At 35.2% G+C, this 19,289-nt stretch overlaps 2 protein-coding genes across 18 annotated transcripts in view; one reads left to right on the top strand and one right to left on the bottom strand.

The window, feature by feature from the left end:
* The window catches only part of TTC21B (tetratricopeptide repeat domain 21B), an 875,896-nt gene that overhangs the window by 550,174 nt on the left and 306,433 nt on the right, over positions 1–19,289 (top strand). The gene's annotated exons all lie outside the window — the stretch shown is intronic.
* Positions 1–19,289, bottom strand: part of SCN2A (sodium voltage-gated channel alpha subunit 2) — a 134,448-nt gene that overhangs the window by 37,191 nt on the left and 77,968 nt on the right. For all 17 annotated transcript variants that reach the window (XM_084999284.1, XM_084999282.1, XM_084999285.1 and 14 more), the window contains 4 exons: positions 16,079–16,211; positions 11,628–11,866; positions 7,718–7,891; positions 5,171–5,527 (listed from right to left, as the gene is read on the bottom strand). In XM_084999284.1, the coding sequence (XP_084855410.1) occupies positions 5,171–5,527; positions 7,718–7,891; positions 11,628–11,866; positions 16,079–16,211 (903 nt within the window). The remainder of the gene's footprint in view (positions 1–5,170; positions 5,528–7,717; positions 7,892–11,627; positions 11,867–16,078; positions 16,212–19,289) is intronic.

Raw genomic sequence — 19,289 nt, 5'->3', positions numbered from 1 at the left:
AGAACTGTTCACCAATGAAGTCATATTTTATTGTGTGGGTTTTTTTTGGGGGGGGTGCATGTGTCTTTTTAGGGCCATACCTGCGGCATATGGAAGTTTCCAGGCTAGGGTCGAATAAGAGCTACAGTGGCCAGCCTATGCCACAGCCACAACAATGGGGGATCCAAGCCGAGTCTGTGACCTACACCACAGCTCACTCCGGATCCCTGACCCAGAGAGCAAGGCCAGGGTTCAAACCCACATCCTCATAGATACTAGCTGTATTAATTTCTGCTGCGCCACAATGGGAATTCCAAGTCATATTTTACTGTGATTTGCCTTGAATTTATTATTTGGGTGAAAAAAAATACATGAAGGGGAAAAAAATTCAGTACTACATTTTGGGTTCTGTCCATAATAAAACTAAATTTTAGTACCATAATTGTTTTCTAGATTTGATTTCTTAAGGTTTATTAATGAACTTTCTTTGTCTATTAGGAACTTTTTCTTAACATATATCAGTCAACTTTCCCAGCATGAGATCCTACATATAGTTCTTTTTCAAAGCATCAGAGCAGGTATCTATTTGTAAGTGTGTCATTTATTGTTATATCTATATGGCCTGCTCTTTTTGATTAAAATTGTAGTGTTGGGTAAGAATTAAGCTTCTGTCAATTTTTCAGGTGCTAAGCTTACAAGATTGTTGTAAGGATTCAATTTAAAAAATCCACGTGGCTCTCACAGAGCTACTGACATATGGTAAATGCTTGGGAAATTTTAGCTGTTGTTATTGCTATCACTGTTACTATGATCTAACCTACCCTCTGTTACACTATCTTCTTGTTTCTTCTACAGCCATACCTGCAATATATGGAAGTTCTCAGGCCAGGGGCTGAATCTGAGCTTCAGCTGCAGGCCTATGCCATAGCCACAGAAACACCAGATCCAAGCCACATTCACAACCTATGCTTATGCTACAGCCTGTGGCAATGCCAGATCCTTAAGCCACTGAGCAAGTCCAGGGATCAAAGCCCTTCCTCACAGTCACTATGTCAGGTCCTTAACTTGCTGAGCCACAATGGGAACTTCCTCCTTCAATTTACCTTTTTTTTTCCCCAGAAATGTTTATGTGAGCCAAGCTAACACCTTCGTCTAGATGTCCTTCGTTACCAAAGTGTATCAATCAGCGTAACAGCTGACAAAGGTGGTTGATGTGATCAAAGGCAATTTAAGGGAATACAATTCAACAAACTTACTCAGGGAGTAAAATCTGGAATCTTATTTCACATGTGTTCATGGACAGACCTGTTAACTCTTTGAGTGAAAATGACTGTTTCATATGTCTCCCAAATTAGTCTCTTGGAGTAAAAAAATTACCATAATTTTCATCTGGCAATCAAGAATGAAATATATTGGATGTATCAATACTTTCTCCGTCCTGATTCTTTTCTTTCCTCTTGATGGCTGTACCTATGGTATGTGAAAGTTCCGGGGCTAGGGTTCAAATCTAAGCTGCAGCTGCCAACCTACTCCACAGCCACAGCAATACCAGATCCCAGCCACATCTGCGACCTACACTTCACCTTGCAGCAACGCTGGATCCTCAACGCACTGAGCAAGGACAGGGATGGAACCCACAACCTCACAGAGACTATGTTGGGTCCTTAATCTACTGAGCCCCAATGGGAGCTCCCTAATTCTTAATTGATGAGAAGGACCCAAAACTTTCACATCTCTCCTGTATACTAATGCCCCACCTTCACTTAGAGGAGACTGGGTCAGCTACTTCTAGAAGTAGTAATCATCAAAAATTGTATTCTTTCTGTAGCACCTGCCTTGAATATGTAAAAGGATTTCTGGCCACAGTGTTAGCAAACCAAGAATAATAGCCCATAAAAATCCCTGGCCTGGGGAAAAGCAGTCTGTAGCCCCACCTCTGTCTTGTCTGCAGATTAGGCAGGGATTACTCACATCTCTGGTGATCAAGTACCCTATGGAAATTTATGCATGTTAAAAGGGAGTTATGTCAGCTTGTCTTTAGGGGACATTACCCTTTCTGGTGAAAATGATAAGGAAGAATTGTAGGAGGCATTGCATCAAGTTCATTCAGTCTGATTTAAACAAATGTGATAAGAACACATTTCCTTAATTGTGGTAAACATGACAGATATTATTATTATCTTATTCCAGAAATATATCCAAGGTATCACAAAAAGAGGAGTATTTTTAACTTATAATAAAAAAGGGTGATTATTTAATATTTTTAAAAAGGTACAGAATTTAAATTTATGACAATAGATGGAAATTATTATCTTAAAGACTATACCTTTTATTATCTTTGGATTATTATCTTTTAACAATCCAAATTAATAAGAAATGTCCTTCATAGGTTTGGATACTTTCTGAAATTCTCTTTTAAGCTTTAATTCTCTGTGCAATTACATATTAGAGAGATGTGTCTTATTTCGGTAAACGAATAGATGATATGTGATATACTGAATTTCTTTCCTCTTAAATTCATTCTGTTTTCTAGCTACATAAATTCTACCAAAATTTTACTTGCTCATTGCCACTTTTACAATAAAAAGCCATCTGTAGCTTTGAATTGTCTAGAGAAAAAAATCCAATTTTGTTATGCACAATCAGGCTTCCTGTAAATTAAACTCTATAGTCTTGTCCCAAACTTACTTTCTACTACTCTCATTATGAATTCCCCATTGCTTGTATCTGATCTGCTCATTCACTGTTGTCATAAAGAGTTCTGTTCTCTACCTTTTATTCTCTTCTTCCAGTGTATGACAAATTTGTAAGTGAAATCAAATCAAATCTTAAATACAAAACTATGACCATTTCTTTGTTTCTCTTCTATGTAATCCTATGACTTTTTCTTTCTGTTCAATGTAACCCTATACTTCTCTGAAAGCAAGTAAGTTGTACTTGGGATTGTGGTGGCTTTAAAATACATCTACAAATAATTTGATAATTCTTCCCTTCAAAAGCTAAAGCCTAATCCCTTCTTAAGTGTGAGATTTTAGTGACTAGATTCTAATGAAAAAAAAATATGGCAGAAATGATAGTATGTAACTTTGAGAATAGAACATAAAGAGGGCTTTCTCCTTGTCCTCTGTTTTGTATCACCTGTTCTGGGAGAAGCTTGTTGCCCTGCCATGAAGATAATCAACAGCCTTATGGGGAGATAGATATGGAGAGAAACTGAGGCCTGCTGAAGGAACTGGGACATCCTGCCAATAGCTATAAGAGTGAGTCTTCTTAGAAGCTGATCCTTTAATCTTAATTAAGATAACTGGGTTGCCCACCAACATTTTAATAGCAATCTTATGATAGACCCAGGGCCACAACCACTCAGATAAAGTGCTACCGAATTTTTGAACCACAGAAACTGAGAGATAATTGTTCATTGTTTTAAGCCTGTTCATGTTTCTGGATTGCATACCATTCACATTTCTTGTTATTTTAAGAATAAGTCAGAATTAACTAAGCTAATAATTTGAAGGTTTAAATCTTGGGACAAATAGAAATAAATGATAATCTATTGCATCCCCCCCTTTTCTCTTTCTTCAGGGAACTGGAAGTTACCCTTATGCGAAAGGAGATTAAGTCTATAAATCGCATATTTTAAAACATTGGTTTTGGAGTTCCCATCATGGCACAGTGGAAATGAATCTGACTAGGAACCATAAGGTTGCAGGTTTGTTCCCTGGCCTCGCTCAGTAGGTTAAGGATCTGGCATTGCCATGAGCTGTGGTGTAGGTTGCAGATGCGGCTCGGATCTGGTGTTGATGTGGCTCTGGAGCAGGCCGGCAGCTACAGCTCCGATTCGACCCCTAGCCTGGGAACCTCCATATGCTGCGGGTAAGGCCCTAAAAGGACAAAAGACAAAAAAATAAATAAACAAATAAATAAATAATAAAATAAAATATTGGTTTCGGGGAGTTGCCATTGTGACTTAGTGGAAACAAACCTGACTAGTATCCATGAAGATGTGGGTTCAATCCCTGTCCTCATTCAGTGGGTTAAGGATCTGGTGATGCTGTGAGCTGTGGTGCAGGTCATAGACACAGCTTGGATTCCATGTTACTATGGCTGTAGTGTAGGCCAACAGCTGCAGCTCTGATGTGACTCCTATCCTGGGAACTTCCATATGCTGCAAATGTGGCCCCCCCCAAAAAGTAAAATATTGGTTATGACAATCCTGGTTCTAGTCTACTAGATTGGGACCTAATAAAGCAACTTAGTATAATAATTTTATATTTAAAATATAAAAGCCTGCTCCTTTCACAGAATCATATTGTCCTTTCTTCCTCAATTACTTGGTCCACAGTTTCCTAGTTTGGGAAGGTCTATCTTCTTACCAAGATAAGTCTTATATCTCATCTAAATATATTTGAGGTCTGAACACCTTGACAAAGCCTTCCCTGATCATCTTTGTCATTGTAAAGCAGTATTTCCATCTTGTGAACTTGACATATAACAATTTGCTTTCACACTTTTTCACTTACTAGTTTCTATTTTTAATCCTCTTTGAGTGGATGTCACATCACAGTGCCAAATATATTTTCCAATCATCTTTCCCATGACTGTAGGACTCAATAGAGATGTATTGGGCATGGTTCATTTTACAGAGGAATGATAATGATTCTTGAGTTAATGTTGCTTGTTCATACTTTGGCACCAAATACCTTATGTGCTTTGAATGGATTGAGACGATCACTATTTTTTATTTTCTAACTTACAATAAACCAAATTTGAAATATTTTCAAGTGATACTATTGTTAGTACTTATAAATAGAATGAATGACTGACTGTTCTTAGTAACATTTGCATGCTTTAGAACAAAAAAAAGAAAGATAAAAGCCAGAAATGGCCCTTTCCATGGAATAGAAGAGGATGTAGAAAATGAAGAACAACTTTGATTCAAAAGATATTTTAAGAGTTTATGTTACATGTCAATTATAGCTCAATAAAACTGGAAAAAATAAAAAACAATGGATATGCAAACATTGAGAAAAAATTCATGTGGATTTCAACAGTATGAACTAACTGACTTCTTCCATTGTGAGTAATTGAGAATTGATCAAAAAAACATATAAAACATGGTTCTATTGGACACACTTTTTCATGATTATATTACCTTTTACTGAAAAATGAGAAAAATGTTTTTACTACGTACCACCAGGTTTCCAATGACCATGACCATCATGAAGACAGTAAGGCACATGGTTTGACCAGCGACCTCCATGCAGTCCCACATGGTCTCTATCCACTCTCCACACAGCACCCGGAACACAATCAGGAAAGAGTGGAAGAAGTCATGCATGTGCCAGCGCGGGAGTTCACAATCATTGGAAATCTTACAGACACATTCTTTGTAGCTTTTGCCAAAGAGCTGCATGCCAACCACAGCAAAAATGAAGACGATGATGGCCAACACCAAGGTGAGGTTACCCAGAGCTCCGACTGAGTTACCAATGATCTTTATCAGCATGTTCAGTGTTGGCCAAGATTTTGCCAATTTGAAAACTCTAAGCTGGAAACAAAAGCAAGAAGGCTGTTACTGCTCTGCATTCTGAAGAATTTGTATATTTGTTTAAAGGGAGAATCTAGAGTGTCTCAAGTTTAGGGTGATGGATTATTTCTTTGCCAAACTATTATTTAGAAAATGTATTAGTTTAATTCCATGGGATATTTTTTCATTCTGAAATAGTCTATATTGTAAATAAAATAGTCATACAGTTTTTTATTGGCATTTTAAGAGTAAGATTAATAAAATATTCCAGAATCTTACATAAGCATTTATACTATTCTTTTTTTTTTCTGTAAGAAACTGAGATATCTAAGATTAATGGTGATTAATTAGCAGAAGCTGTTTCAGAGAAGAATAGGTGTTCATCATCCAAAAGCCCTAAGTGTGAATATTTTTCAGTATACTTGAAATATCACAGTGAAATGTGAAGTGCAAACAACATTAACACAAATTATATACGGTACAAGAGAAAAACCAACTAACTCCTTTAAATACCTAGGCTGCTTTAATCTTGTTATAACTTTAGCTTTCTCTATCATTAGGCTTTTTTCAAGGAGATTTATTATATTCAAATAAGAAATATTTGGACTTGAGTAAAACGCTGTATTTTGCCAACTTTTATGTCTTCAGTGATTTAATTAATCAGCTCATTTTAGTGTGTAAATGGCTCTCCACCACTGTGCCTGACCTGTCGGTTTTATTAGCTCATAAAGGCCTCTAGAGTACCATTTGCTGTTAAACAGCATCAGCATTTTATTTCTGATGCTTCAGTAAATGTCAGGCCAAGAGTAGCACATTATTTAATGGCAACTAAGTGACCCAAAGGAGCAAATATAAGCACCAAAATGTTTAATTTATTTCCAGAGAATAATTAATGCAAAAGAGCATGATATACTAAGCAAGATGCTAATGATATTGCTTTTTATCTCATCAAACTGCATCTACATTATCACAAAGATCCATTAAACTTTTAAAAATTAACTGCCTATATTTACTCATTATATAATCATTCCTAATTTTTGTAGTTTTGTTTTGTTTTGAGTGTTTCTAACTTCAAATTAGATTCATAGCTATCCATGAAGACCAGGAAAGGAAATCACTGCTCTAAGGATCTTAACACAAATTTGAAAGTGGTCTGGGAATTTCAAAATGTACTTTACAATAGTCTTGAAACTACTCACCATTAAGATAATGTTGCTTACATGAACCTATCTTTACTAACTATATATAATCCCTGTTGTTTGAAAATAAATCACAAAAAGTTAGAGCCAACTCAAACAGCATAATAAAATAAATCAAACTTTAAATGGAAATGTATCAAGTGATATTCTGTCTCAATTTTAAAAGATCCATAAACTTATGAAATATAAAGATTAAATGAAAGACACTTTATTTAAAAGTAAATTATAACATAGGCAACTCTTCTCAGAGAGTGGATTTGTTGACTTCCTGACTTGGGTGAAGAAGCAGATATACTGGAAGTTCTGTCCTCTTTCCTTGTACACTCTACCCAATCCCAGATCTTGGCCTCTATGGAGGCAAAGTGGGCAACTCCATAATTCCTGAGCCTGTGGTAGAAAGAGCAGCCCATTTAAAGCCCCAGCCAAACCTTATCATGGTTAAACAAACCCCACAGCTAAGAGATATGTATTGTATTATTTAATTTGATATGGGATTATCTATGACTCCCCTTTTCTCTCTCTACATTAGCCCTGCCATTCAATTACTAAGGAAAGAACTGTTGGATATTCATTTGAACAAAATTTATCTATCCATTAAAACTATGGTGAAGAAATTACCATCTTCTTTGTTAGAAATGTATTCAAATAATATTAAAATTACAAGAAATTTTGTGGAGTTCCCGTCGTGGCTCAGTGGTTAAAGAATCCGACTAGGAACCATGAGGTTGGGGGTTCAATCCTTGGCCTTGCTCAGTGGATTAAGGATCCGGCGTTTTGGTGAGCTGAGGTGTAGGCTGCAGACGCGGCTCGGATCCCGTGTTGCTGTGGCTCTGGGGTAGGCTCCGATTAGACCCCTGGCCGGGGAACCTCCATATGCTGCGGGAGCAGCCCTAGAAAAGGCAAAAAGACAAAATAAAGAAAAAAAAAAGAAATTTTTAAATTTTACTAAGATAAGAATGACAATTAATTAAATTATTAATAAAAATGTTATGGTTACTCCCTGTTAATTTACCAGCCGAAATGATCGGAGAACTGATAATCCTTCCACGTTTGCCAAACCAAGTTCCATTAAACTAAGGCTCACAATTAAACCATCAAAAATATTCCAGCCTTCTTGAAAGTAATAATACGGATCCATGGCAATTATCTTGAGAAACATTTCTGCTGTAAAGATCCCAGTGAAGACCTAAATAAGAAATGTTTATTACATGAGTGAAGACTCTTGCGAATATAAATAACTATTGAGCAATTTAATTTTTCCTCAACCAAAAATTGGTTTAGCTCTAGGAAATTAGTATCCTCAAATGGTTTGTATTCAAATCAATATTTAATTGTTTACTCTATATTTAATGTTTATCAAGTGATGAAAAGTATAAGAATTGACAATAAAATGAATATTCTTATTTTTATATTCTTCAATGAAAGGTTCAACTAACTCGTTGTGATTACCTGGCTCTGGCTCTGATCTCCCCAGCACTCCAAAAACTCACCAAATGATTACCTAATAGTTTCATCCCCTCCCATAGCCTTGCAGTGCTAAGAAGTCTCCATACTAGCTATAGTAAACAAGGTCACCACTAGTGCTATGGATGTTAAGGATGCTTTTTAAAACAGTTTTTATTTTCCTGGCCAAAGAGAAGCAGCACTCTCCATTTTCTTTCTCTACAACTATTTTAAATTTCCTCCTCCATGTGTCTTCAAACGTTTTTCTTTATCCTCCACTCTCAGTACTTTTGCATCTCAGAGGTAATGGAAGTCAGCCCACCTGAACTTACTTAGTTTCCTTCTGCCTACAAATAACTTACATCCACACCACACTTTGCTTTTTTTATTCCTGTTGAAAATGAAAGATGTGTCCCTGCTTTCTGTAATTTCTGCAGTTGCATTATGTATCTCCTCTGGACTTCTTGAAGAATCCACTTTCTCAATGAACCTGTAATTTCACCCTCTTCCTGCTACTGACTGTTTCCTGTTAGGATTTTACAGGCACCAACAGATACTCTGTTCCTCTCCACCTTAAAACTACTATCAGCTTCAAAAAGAAACTCTCCTTGCATTCTGCTTCCCCTGTTAGCTACCACCATCTGTCCTCTTTTCATAGCCCAGCTTCTTTAAGAGTTTGAGTACTTGTCCATATTCGCTAGTTCTATTTCTTTAATTTACTCCATGAGCTGCTGGTCAACACAAACTGCTTTAACCAATTTCACCAATGTAACCAACATCACCATTGCTAAATTCAATTGAAATTTTTAGTAGTTATCTCACTTGCCTCTTTGGGATTTTTTTCACATTTTTTTCTATTCTTGTTCCTTAATATATTTTCTGTCCTGGCTTCAGTGAGCCACACCTCCCTGGATACTTCTCAGTTGCTTTTCTTCCTCCAACAAATTATTCAACACTGGATTTCTTCAAACGTCTTTCTGTCCTGGACCTTCTTACTCTTATTTTCCTCTTATAATTAAAATTATTTTGGGATTTATTTTTCCATTCAAGAATACCTTCTGAGTTCCAGAACGGCGTCCCTTTCCCCCTATTTAGCACCTCCACTGGATAATTATCTCAAAAGCACCTCAAATTCAACAGGTCCAAAATTCATTTTACTACTTTTTCTGCACAACCTTGCTTCTTCTGATATTTGCTAATTCAGTAAATGGAGTGATGCTCTACTTCAGTAGCCAACTCAGAAACATGAGAGTCTTGCTAATTTTTCCAAATATTTATTGAATATTTAAGTGGAAATTCACCCATGTATGTGATTTCTTCTTTAACCCATTGGTTACTTATAAGCGTGTTTTTAATTTCCACATATTTATCAACTAGCCAAATTTATTTCTGTTTATTGATTTATGATTTCATTTTTTGTGCAAAAAAGTACTTTAGATAATTTCAATCTTTTTAAGTTTAATGAGGCTTGTTTTATGACCTAATCTATAGCTCATCCTGGGGAGTATTCCACATGCACTCAAGAAGAATGTGAATTCTGTCCATATATTTTCTACTATTCTATGATTCACCTCAAATACAAATCTTATTTTCCTTAACACATAAGTTCCACTTTGAACTGTCCACTTGTTCATGTCTTTCCAGCATCCACTCTCTCTTTTTCTAGTAATGGCAGACCTATTTTTTTTCTTCATAATTGCATTCATTTATTTTTTTCTTCATAATTGCATTCATTTACTGTCTCTAGTGATAAGACATGGTTCTGGTTTGTCCAAATAGGGCCTTCCAACCCTAGAATGAGATTAACTGACTGGCTTAGAAATGGTCATGTTATTCCAAACAGGCATATGATATTCAGCTATTGGGCTTTTGGTAAAACTACTAGTTAGGAGGCACAATCCCAGGAGCTGTATCAGTAGGATAAAAGTTGGTAGAACTCTGCCATCGATTGAATACCCAGCCAGAGATGAAAGAAATATATTAGGAAAAAGTTGGCAAGAAGCTAACTACCAATGACATTGACTGAGAATCTGAATCTAGTCAGATTAACACATGGAACTTTAGTAACTTGAAGTAATGAATTACCTCTATTTTTGCTTAAGCCCATTTGAGCTGTTTCCTAATATCCACCATCATAAAGCTTTCTTTCATCCCTTGCTCACTTTTTATAGATTTTGGTGAAGCAATTCATATGTATGTGGACATCTGGACTAGATAATGTTATTGTCCTTTCCTAAAGCTCTGTGATTTTTGGCCACAGCTAAAAGCAGTCTCTGAAATATCTTATAGGGTCTCTAATGTAGTATTCGGAGTTTCCAATTGCTCTGCCAATTTCTCATGAGTACAGTTTTCCCCCATGGTAAAATGCAGAGACATTCATAGTATTTACCTTAGAACTGACTATGTAAGAACCTAGAGAAAGGGATATTATGTAAATCATTTATTACAATGTCTAGTCAAAATAAGTGGTCAGCATATATATGTAAACTTTGTCAGTTAAGACCTATCTATATTATAATTAAAAAAATAGTTGGTTACTTCAAAGCCTAAAAATACTCTGTGTTATACTTCAGAATATATTATTTACTATCAATATACAACCTGTTTATATTTTCATTTATCAAGTTGGAAGTTCAAGAAAAGTTAATAAATCTCTTATATTGATATCAATATATGTTTGTTGCCTGAATTTATTCATTTTGTTTCTCTGTAAAAGACCACTCTACTTCCATTTCTAGCATTCTATCATGTATCTATGAATGTTAATACAAAAATTTAAGTAAAATATATGCAAAATTAATCATTTATAAATTCCTAAATTTGTAGGACAAATTCAAACAGAAATAATAATCTCTATATGACCTTTCCACCCTTAAAAATCTGTCTTCAGGTATTGTAAAAATGATATTTCAAAATGATCTTACTTAGCATATTTTATATTTGTTTAGCAGATGTAGACATATCTAAAGAATCTATTCTAAATACCTGAGAAGCACCTCTGGATTTTATCATAGACCTATGCCCTCCATAATTCATAATAATCTTTTTAATGAATGAGCAATTTAAATTTAATTATAAATCAAACCATACACAAAAATCTTTGTATCTTTTCCATTGTTTAACTGTAGCAATATATTTTAGTTATAAAGTGGTGCTAGGAATTCCTGCCAAGGTGCAGTGGGTTAAGAATCCTACTGAAGTATGAGTTCATTCCTGTCCTGGTGTAGTGGGTTAAAGGATCTGGCATTGCTGCAGCTGTTGCATAGGTTGCAGCTATGGCTCAAATTCAACCCCTGGCCAGGGAACTTCCATGCTGTAGGTGCAGCTGTAAAATTAAAAAAAAAAAAATTGATGATAAACTTTGCTGTCCAGGTATACATGGCCAATTAAATCATATTTAATTTGAAAGTGATATGTGAAATTCACTAAGGTGATAATGAATTCTTTCAATGGGTAGAGGAATCCTCAGTGAGCCTTACCAGGTTCCCAACTGACAGCACACTGCTGAACTGCTCTGTCATGGGATAGTGCTCCATGGCCATGAAAAGGGTATTCAAGACAATGCAGATGGTGATGGCCAGGTCAACAAAAGGGTCCATTACGACCAGGTTGACGAGATGTTTCACCTTCAACCATGGTTTACAGCAGTCCCAAATCAAACACATGTTAGCAAATTTATACCAGCAGGGTGGGCATTTCTGTCTGGATTCTTCAAGTTCTGGAAGAAAAAAGTTAGAATACTTATGAAAACTGATTACTTCCTATTAAACAGCCTTTGGTTTAAACTAAAAGTAATTTTTAAAAAATCTTAAGTCGTAAAAAGGCACAATAGGTTAATCTGAGGGTGGAGGAAGAAAGCACTTATCATGGATTAGCTGCCATTAAAAAGTATGAGCACAGAAAGGCTAGTAAATTTTCTGAATTAATCTTGGCTAAACATGGTTTCCAAGATCCTATCTACAATATTAAACTGTCTAATAATTACCTTCAAGTTTTTCAGAAATTAATGGGCAGGACTTGTGTAAAATATACTTAAAGCTCACCTATGCTTCAGATACAGCTAGACATTATTTTATCAAAGAACTCCTTTTAGATGTCTTAAAAATATTAGTCATGCTGAATCTTAGTTTCTTGGATTAGATGTGTTCTTTGGTTATTTTAACGATGTAGTTTTGTCAGTGTCACCAGTCTTAAAAAGTTTCTAGTTAAGCTCACTTAGATAAAGGCCTGTATATTAAACTCAACAAGATTCCTTTTCTCTACATTTCTTTATTTAACTTGAGGGCACAAAAGTAGAGGAAATATCCACCTAAGAAACAGATCTTCACTGTTTCACAAAATGGGACTTGTGTAGTACTGGTAAAATACAAGAGGTAAAATACAAGAGGTGTAACATATGTAGAATTCATAAATTTTCATGGTATGCATTTATTTTAATGTATTAAAATGTAAAATTATAATACCAAACCTATGATATAAAATTGCACATTAAAATAAATTTATTTAAGAAAAAAGTACCATGATTTCAGGAAATTTTCAGCTAAATAGTAGGAGATGAAAAATAGAAATGCACAGATCTTTAAGGTGATACTCAAAATACTGAAACTTGGTAAATATTGGCAAAGAATTAGGGGAATTAGGAAGGGAGAAATGATCTACCATCTTCCTTTGGTATGTTCATCTCTTAACTATGCAGTGGGAAAAGACGCAGAAGTTGCTGTTTGTGCCAATACCATTGCTGCATACTCTATTACTTGCTCTGCCAAATATGAGAACACCATTTACTAGCACTAAAATAGAGGAAAAGGTTCTTTGTTCATCCATAGCACAATTGACTCTGGTTGGTCACTTTAGAATTATGACTGTGGTAACTGGAATATCCCTCCAAACCTGGTACAGTTTACCAGGAACTAAACTTTTTAAGGAGTTTATTCAGTGGGCACACCAACCATAGGTAGCGATTTTTCCTTTGCTGATAAACATTTGCTACTGACATTATAAAGTGTACCACTTCCTTAGAGTAAATTAATTTTCTAATTATTTTTAACAGAATTCCATTAGAGGTAGATTCTTCAATTGTCTCTTTAGATACTGAAATTCCTCAAGTACTCAGTTTATTTCCATTTCTCTTACTATGTAATTTGGTAAACAATATAAAATAGTTGAGTTATAAACCAGAAGAAAAATACAATATAACCATTATGCACTCTTTTTTTAGACTCCCAAATAAATTCATATTTATACTGAGGATAAACAGACATTATCATTTACAATAGATAACAAAAGAGAATTGAAAAAAATCTCTTTGCTTAGGTACAGCCAATATAAATATTTTTTAAATGCTACTCGTGATTTAGTAGATAAAGAGGAGCAAACAGAAACTTTGTGGGGAAAAAAAAACAAAAAGTTCAAAAGGAAAACTCAGCCTGTGTTGCTCATCTTGACATCAGGATAAAGTAGAGCGGGGTTGTTAAGTTCTAAAGTAAAAGCATTCAATTATTCATGCTAAAAAAAAAAAAAAAAGAATTTTGCACTTTGGAGAGAACTACAGCCACATCTCCATTATTCCTGGTTGGGTTCTCCACACTGAGAATCATTTACAGCCAGTTTAGACCTTTGACTGCCTCCCCTCAGTTCCTCAGGTGCTTCTTTCTACTTCACCCTTCCACCATCCTTCCCAAGGGTGTGACCAGGAAACATTTCCATATGCTTTTTGCATTTAAAAAACTGGAAGAGCAAGCTATTCATTTTTGCTTATCTCCTACAGTTTCATTAAGTAGGAGGCTGCTCATTGCCCTGGACAATAGAGAGTTTGCTGTAGTTCTAAAGAAGGAAAACAAAAATTGCTGGCCTGGATCAACAAGCCTGGTTCAAAAAAAGGAAAGGTGAAAGGTGAACTAAACCATGATTAGATTTATAAGAAAGGATCCCCAAATAAACAGATTATGTCAATCTAAGACACCTTTTCATCATTATCAGGAACAAAAGAGAACTATATTAAAGACTGCTCTATTTGCATGTATATGCTATGTATTACTAATAGCAAGTCTTGATCAATGTCATATTCGAAGTGTTGAATAAAGAAAAGTATGATTTTCATTCTATATAACCAATGAAAAACAGAATGAAAACTCAGCCACTGGTCCTCATAAAAATATAAAGTTAAAAGCTCTGCAGATATTAAAACAAACACTCAACCTTCTGTTTCCTAAGTTATTTCTAGGCAGCCTTTTCATTCTAAGTAACTCCACGAGACACATATTCATGAAGGGTGATATGGGTGAACTCATTTTACACTCCATATCTTAATTAATGGACAAGTCCAATCCTGTGATGGGTTGATGTCTTTTAAGTAATTTCTTAATGTAGCTCAAACTTAATGCTATCAGAAGTGCAAAGTAGGACTGTTCATTTAGACTTACCCTGTCTCCTTCTCTACTTCTTGCTTTAGGGAGCAGACATGCTGCTGACATCGGTAGCAGAACCACTGGCAGCTTCCTCTCAGTGGTTTTGCTATGGAAGGAGCAGAAGAGCAGAGAATCTTCAAAAGATTTACCTGGAGGGATAGGGAGGAGCAAGCTACTGGCAGCTGGGGGGGAAGAGGGAGTGCAAGCTAACGCAGGCGAGGTTGGGGAAGAACGTACTGAGTTTAATATTCCATAGAAATCAGTGAAAAGATTTCTGATATTGCATTAGGACATTATGAAAACTGGGCCCTGTTGTAACTGACATGGCTGTGATATATACAGCCATCAACACTGCGAGATTTTCTAGCTGTGACTTTTAGGCTTTTTGGTACTGATATTAGTATCATGGGATCTTTGCATTAAGACTGGAAAAATATTCCAAGAATCTATCCAATAACAAGAGAAATTATAACTAGTAGTAGGAAAGGCATGAGTGTGAGTGCATGCTTGTGCTCTTTCCCATTCTCCATCTTTCTTTTTCCTCAGACATATCTATGGACGTCCACATACTCACACACTTGGAAGGGGAAGAAAATGAAGGGGTTATAAAAGAGAAAGGGAAAGAAGGGGAAAGAAGGGCAAAGGAGGTGGATAGAATTTATTTTTTATGAAAATATTTTCTAAGTAGTTGAAGTTGATAGTTGATGTCTGAATTCAAGTACAGTATGGAAAGGAACAAACATGTGAATGAACAAAAAAATAGAACAATTAATAATAATATTTACTGATGCCTTCTACATGCCAGGTACTTAGGTGTTTTATGTACGAGGTCTTGTTTAATCTTTACAAGCTTATTCTAAGTGTCATTATTCACACTTTACTGATGAAGAAATGGAAGTGTAGAGCCACAAAAAAACAGAACCAATAATTGATCATAGATCAAGCTGTCCCCAAAGTCTTTATTTTGGCATTATAAGATCCAGACCTCTAAACAATATATTAACTACTTAAATACAATCTTCAACTAAAGAGAAAGCTGAGATATTATAATACTCTGGTCAGAGAGAGGCAAAAGTAGTTCTACAAAATTTGAAAACTTTGCTCCATAAAGGTTAATATCAAACCCTAATTCCTATTTTTTCATTTATACTTTTGGTTAAACCAAACAATTTTATAGCTTGAATATCAAGCAGTTAATATAATTCAAATGGGTTAGCATCACTATAAAAATAAGCATTTATCATCACTGTAATACATATAACAAGATTCAACTGTTGAACTTAATCTACTAACGTAGTATACCAAGTATTCCTTGACTTTAGTAGCTTCTTGGAGGCTAAATGTAAAAATCTATGTGAGACAACAGAATCCATATGTTGCGCATGGATTTTACTTCTATTTAGAAAAAGACGTAATGATGACATGGTATCAAGTCAGAAAGAATTCTCTTGGAATTTATAAAAGTTTTTTTTTATCATTACCAAAGCATTACCAAGTAATTATGCTGTAGACTTTTGACATACCTTCCATGGTGTTGGTCAAAATACTAGCCATACTCATTGCTCTTTGCCTTGCTGTAGGATCTTCCAACAGATCCATTGAAACATGATAAGAACTGGACCGTCTCTTTCTTATTTCTGTTTCAGTAGTTGTGCCCTAAAAATAAAATTTCATTTGAAATAACTATTATTTTAAGGCCAGCGAAATCCAAAGTGTTCCTGTAAAATGGGTTACTTGACTAAATATTCACCATGCTTTCTCAGATGTGAACAGCTCATTAAGACATTGCTGGAATCATCATTCTTGGGAAGTGTTCAAAAGCCCATCAGATTCTCAGCTTTCAGGGATGCCTGGGCTTGTGATCAAGATGGACTTTTCCAGTTCCTCCATCTTGGAGCTTTGGGTTGGAGGGATCATGCCTATTACTGAATAGATAACTCTGTAACATTTTAGCCAATCTTGTGCAGAACTCCAAACTGAAACATATCGCTCCTTGATTTACTCACAGGTTGAGTTAAATATATATATTCATGTGGTCTAATGTATGAAAATTATATTTAGGTTTTCCTTAATAATGCATTAGTAAGTCTTGCTAAAATGTGAATTCCATCTGTAAAATGCTTTTTTCATTATAAACAAGTAACATTTTCCAACATCCTTAATAATAAAACTAAATTTTAGAACTCATCTATAACTTTGTTTTACACTTACAAGACAACTCCACCCACAAAACAACTCAATATTGGAATTGAAACTCTAATTTAAGGCAAAAAATCAAACTGGGGGGGTCTTTGATCTTTAGCAATGATACATTGACTTGGTAATTTTCTTTTCCAAAATAAACTCACCAGAATGTCAACATGGGCAGATATTTGTTCCTATTTCAAGAGCTCAAACAATGAAGTTGATTATCACATGAAAAAATGGGCAAAACTCAAATGCAGGTGTGAGTGTTAATAGTAAATAAGAAGTCACTTTTAGTTCTCTGAGGATTTTCCTTATTTCTAAAAGAGTAATATGAGTCCTATTCATCTACTTTATTGTGCTATGAGTAATTAATATTATTTTTATTAACCTGCATACTTCTAATACATATATATTCAAAAGCAGAGTTTCCACTCAATTAAGATGATTGTCATTAATGGAAATAAATATTCGTTTAGGTCAGTCTAGAATTAATTAATTTTACTATGAAAGAAAAGTAAAATTAGTGAGAAAAGAAATAACCCCTCTCTGAAACTAAAGTTCTTTAAGTCAAAAAGTTGTCTCTCAGAATTTAAAATATTTTGCCCCATCAGAGAAAGGCAGTTTGAAGGAAAAAACAGGGTCAAGTAAAGGTCATCTAGTCCCTTCTGCTCTATACAAAATTATATGTGTAATCCTAGATATGTCAATTTTGAGAGTTAGATTCCAAAACTACTAATAATATTACCAAGCAAGGAAATTCTTAAGTTAAATTGCTTTCACCGAATTTAGGAGTAAAGTGCAGTATATTATGTGCTTGGAGGGTGGCATTTGCCTGCAGTTGTTTACTTCTGCTCTCATTTCCCTTCCATAGTCTCACAAAGCCCTTTCTCTGTTCTGCACTTTCAGCTTTGGCTGCACCGCAGTGAAGGGCCCTGCTTCATAGCACTGGAGCAACACTGAAGGATGGATATGAGGCAGCAGGAAATAGCAATCACATTAGCCTTTGTTTCAAACTGCCCCAACTTGCTTTCAGAGATTTATCCTACCCTCTCTGACAGGACAGGGGTTTTGTGGTAATTACTGATAAATGCTAAACATTTTCTGACATTCTCTTTGTATTTATGTAAACAAGTTATGGTCTTGTTTTTGTTTGCAAAATTAACTTTTATAAAGATCAGTGATACACCTTATTATGTGTAAGAACCATGTGGGATGTTTGTTAGTAGAGAAGAAATCCATGACCTTTTTCTCCTAGCCTTTTGGTCTGAGTAAGTCTGGATGGGCCCGGAAATCCTCATTTTTTTCTTTAAATCACTTTATTGAGGAATTATTGACATGTAAAAAGCTGTATGTATTTCATGTATACAACCTAATGAGTTTGAGAATAACTATACACCATCCGGCCATAAACATTTCCATCTCTTTCTAAAGTTTCCTTCCACCCATTTTATCATTGTCATTGTGTTATTTATGGTAAGAACACTTAATAAGATCTACCTTCCCAGTGAATTTTAAGTTTACAATTTAGTATTTTTAGCTCTTGACACTATGCTATGTAGCAAATCTCCAGAATGTATTTATTTTGCATAATTTGAACTTTGGACCCTTTGGTCATCAAACTCAGAGAAGCAGAGAGGAGAATGGTGGTTTCCAGGGGTTCAGAGAGGGGGAAATGGGGAATCTCCATTTTAAGTAGTATCCTAGGGAATTCTGATGTAAGTAGTCTGAAGATGAAATATATTCTGAGAATCACTGGTTAAAATGAAAGCTTTTCCTTAGTCATCTTTTCTTTTCCATTTAAGAAAATATTTTTTTAAATTAATGGGAGATAATATTTCAATATGAATAGAATGTAGATAGTAGCCAGCATACCTAGGGTAAAATCCTAGCTCCACCATTCATAGGCCTCAGTTTCTTCCTCTGAAAAATTGGTGTTAATGTTAGTAATTATGATAAAGGACTGTTATGATGATTAAATGAATTAATGCATGTAAAGTGTTCTGGACAGTATCTGTTACATAATTAGCTATGTTTTTTTTAAGAGAAGTTGATATTCCCTTGGCATTCTTCCAGGTTCTTTCCCAACAAAGTTCTACTTTTTTCATGATTTGATATCTGACTCCAGGATACTTGGACATTTCTCTGGGAGAAAGTGGAGGGAGAGGCCATGTGAAGAAGTGAAGAAGATCAGTGATTATTTCTATCATCCAAGGTGAGAAGCTCCTATATTAGGGGACTAAAAGCTAAACGCCAAATGATTTTAATGTGGTTTAAAGAGTTCTTCCAACTATAATGAATAGAATTGTGTACAAAAAAATCATATAAAGATTTTAATAGTATCAGCAAATTATAAAGTACAACCAAATGGCATTTCCAGAATACCTTTATGTCAGCAAATGAAATCTTTTTTTTTTTTTTTTTTTTGTCTTTTTTGCTATTTCTTGGGCCGCTCCCGCGGCATATGGAGGTTCCCAGGCTAGGGGTCTAATCGGAGCTGTAGCTACTGGCCTACGCCAGAGCCACAGCAACGTGGGATCCGAGCCGTGT

The sequence above is a fragment of the Sus scrofa genome, chromosome 15, assembly GCF_054392235.1.
Source record: "Sus scrofa isolate SSC_HxYL_T2T_F1_AM1 chromosome 15, Sscrofa_HxYL_maternal_Yorkshire_Landrace_v2.0, whole genome shotgun sequence".
NCBI lineage: Eukaryota > Metazoa > Chordata > Mammalia > Artiodactyla > Suidae > Sus > Sus scrofa.
Note: the sequence above shows the minus strand (reverse complement) of the source record. Positions and strands in the feature narration are given on the sequence as shown.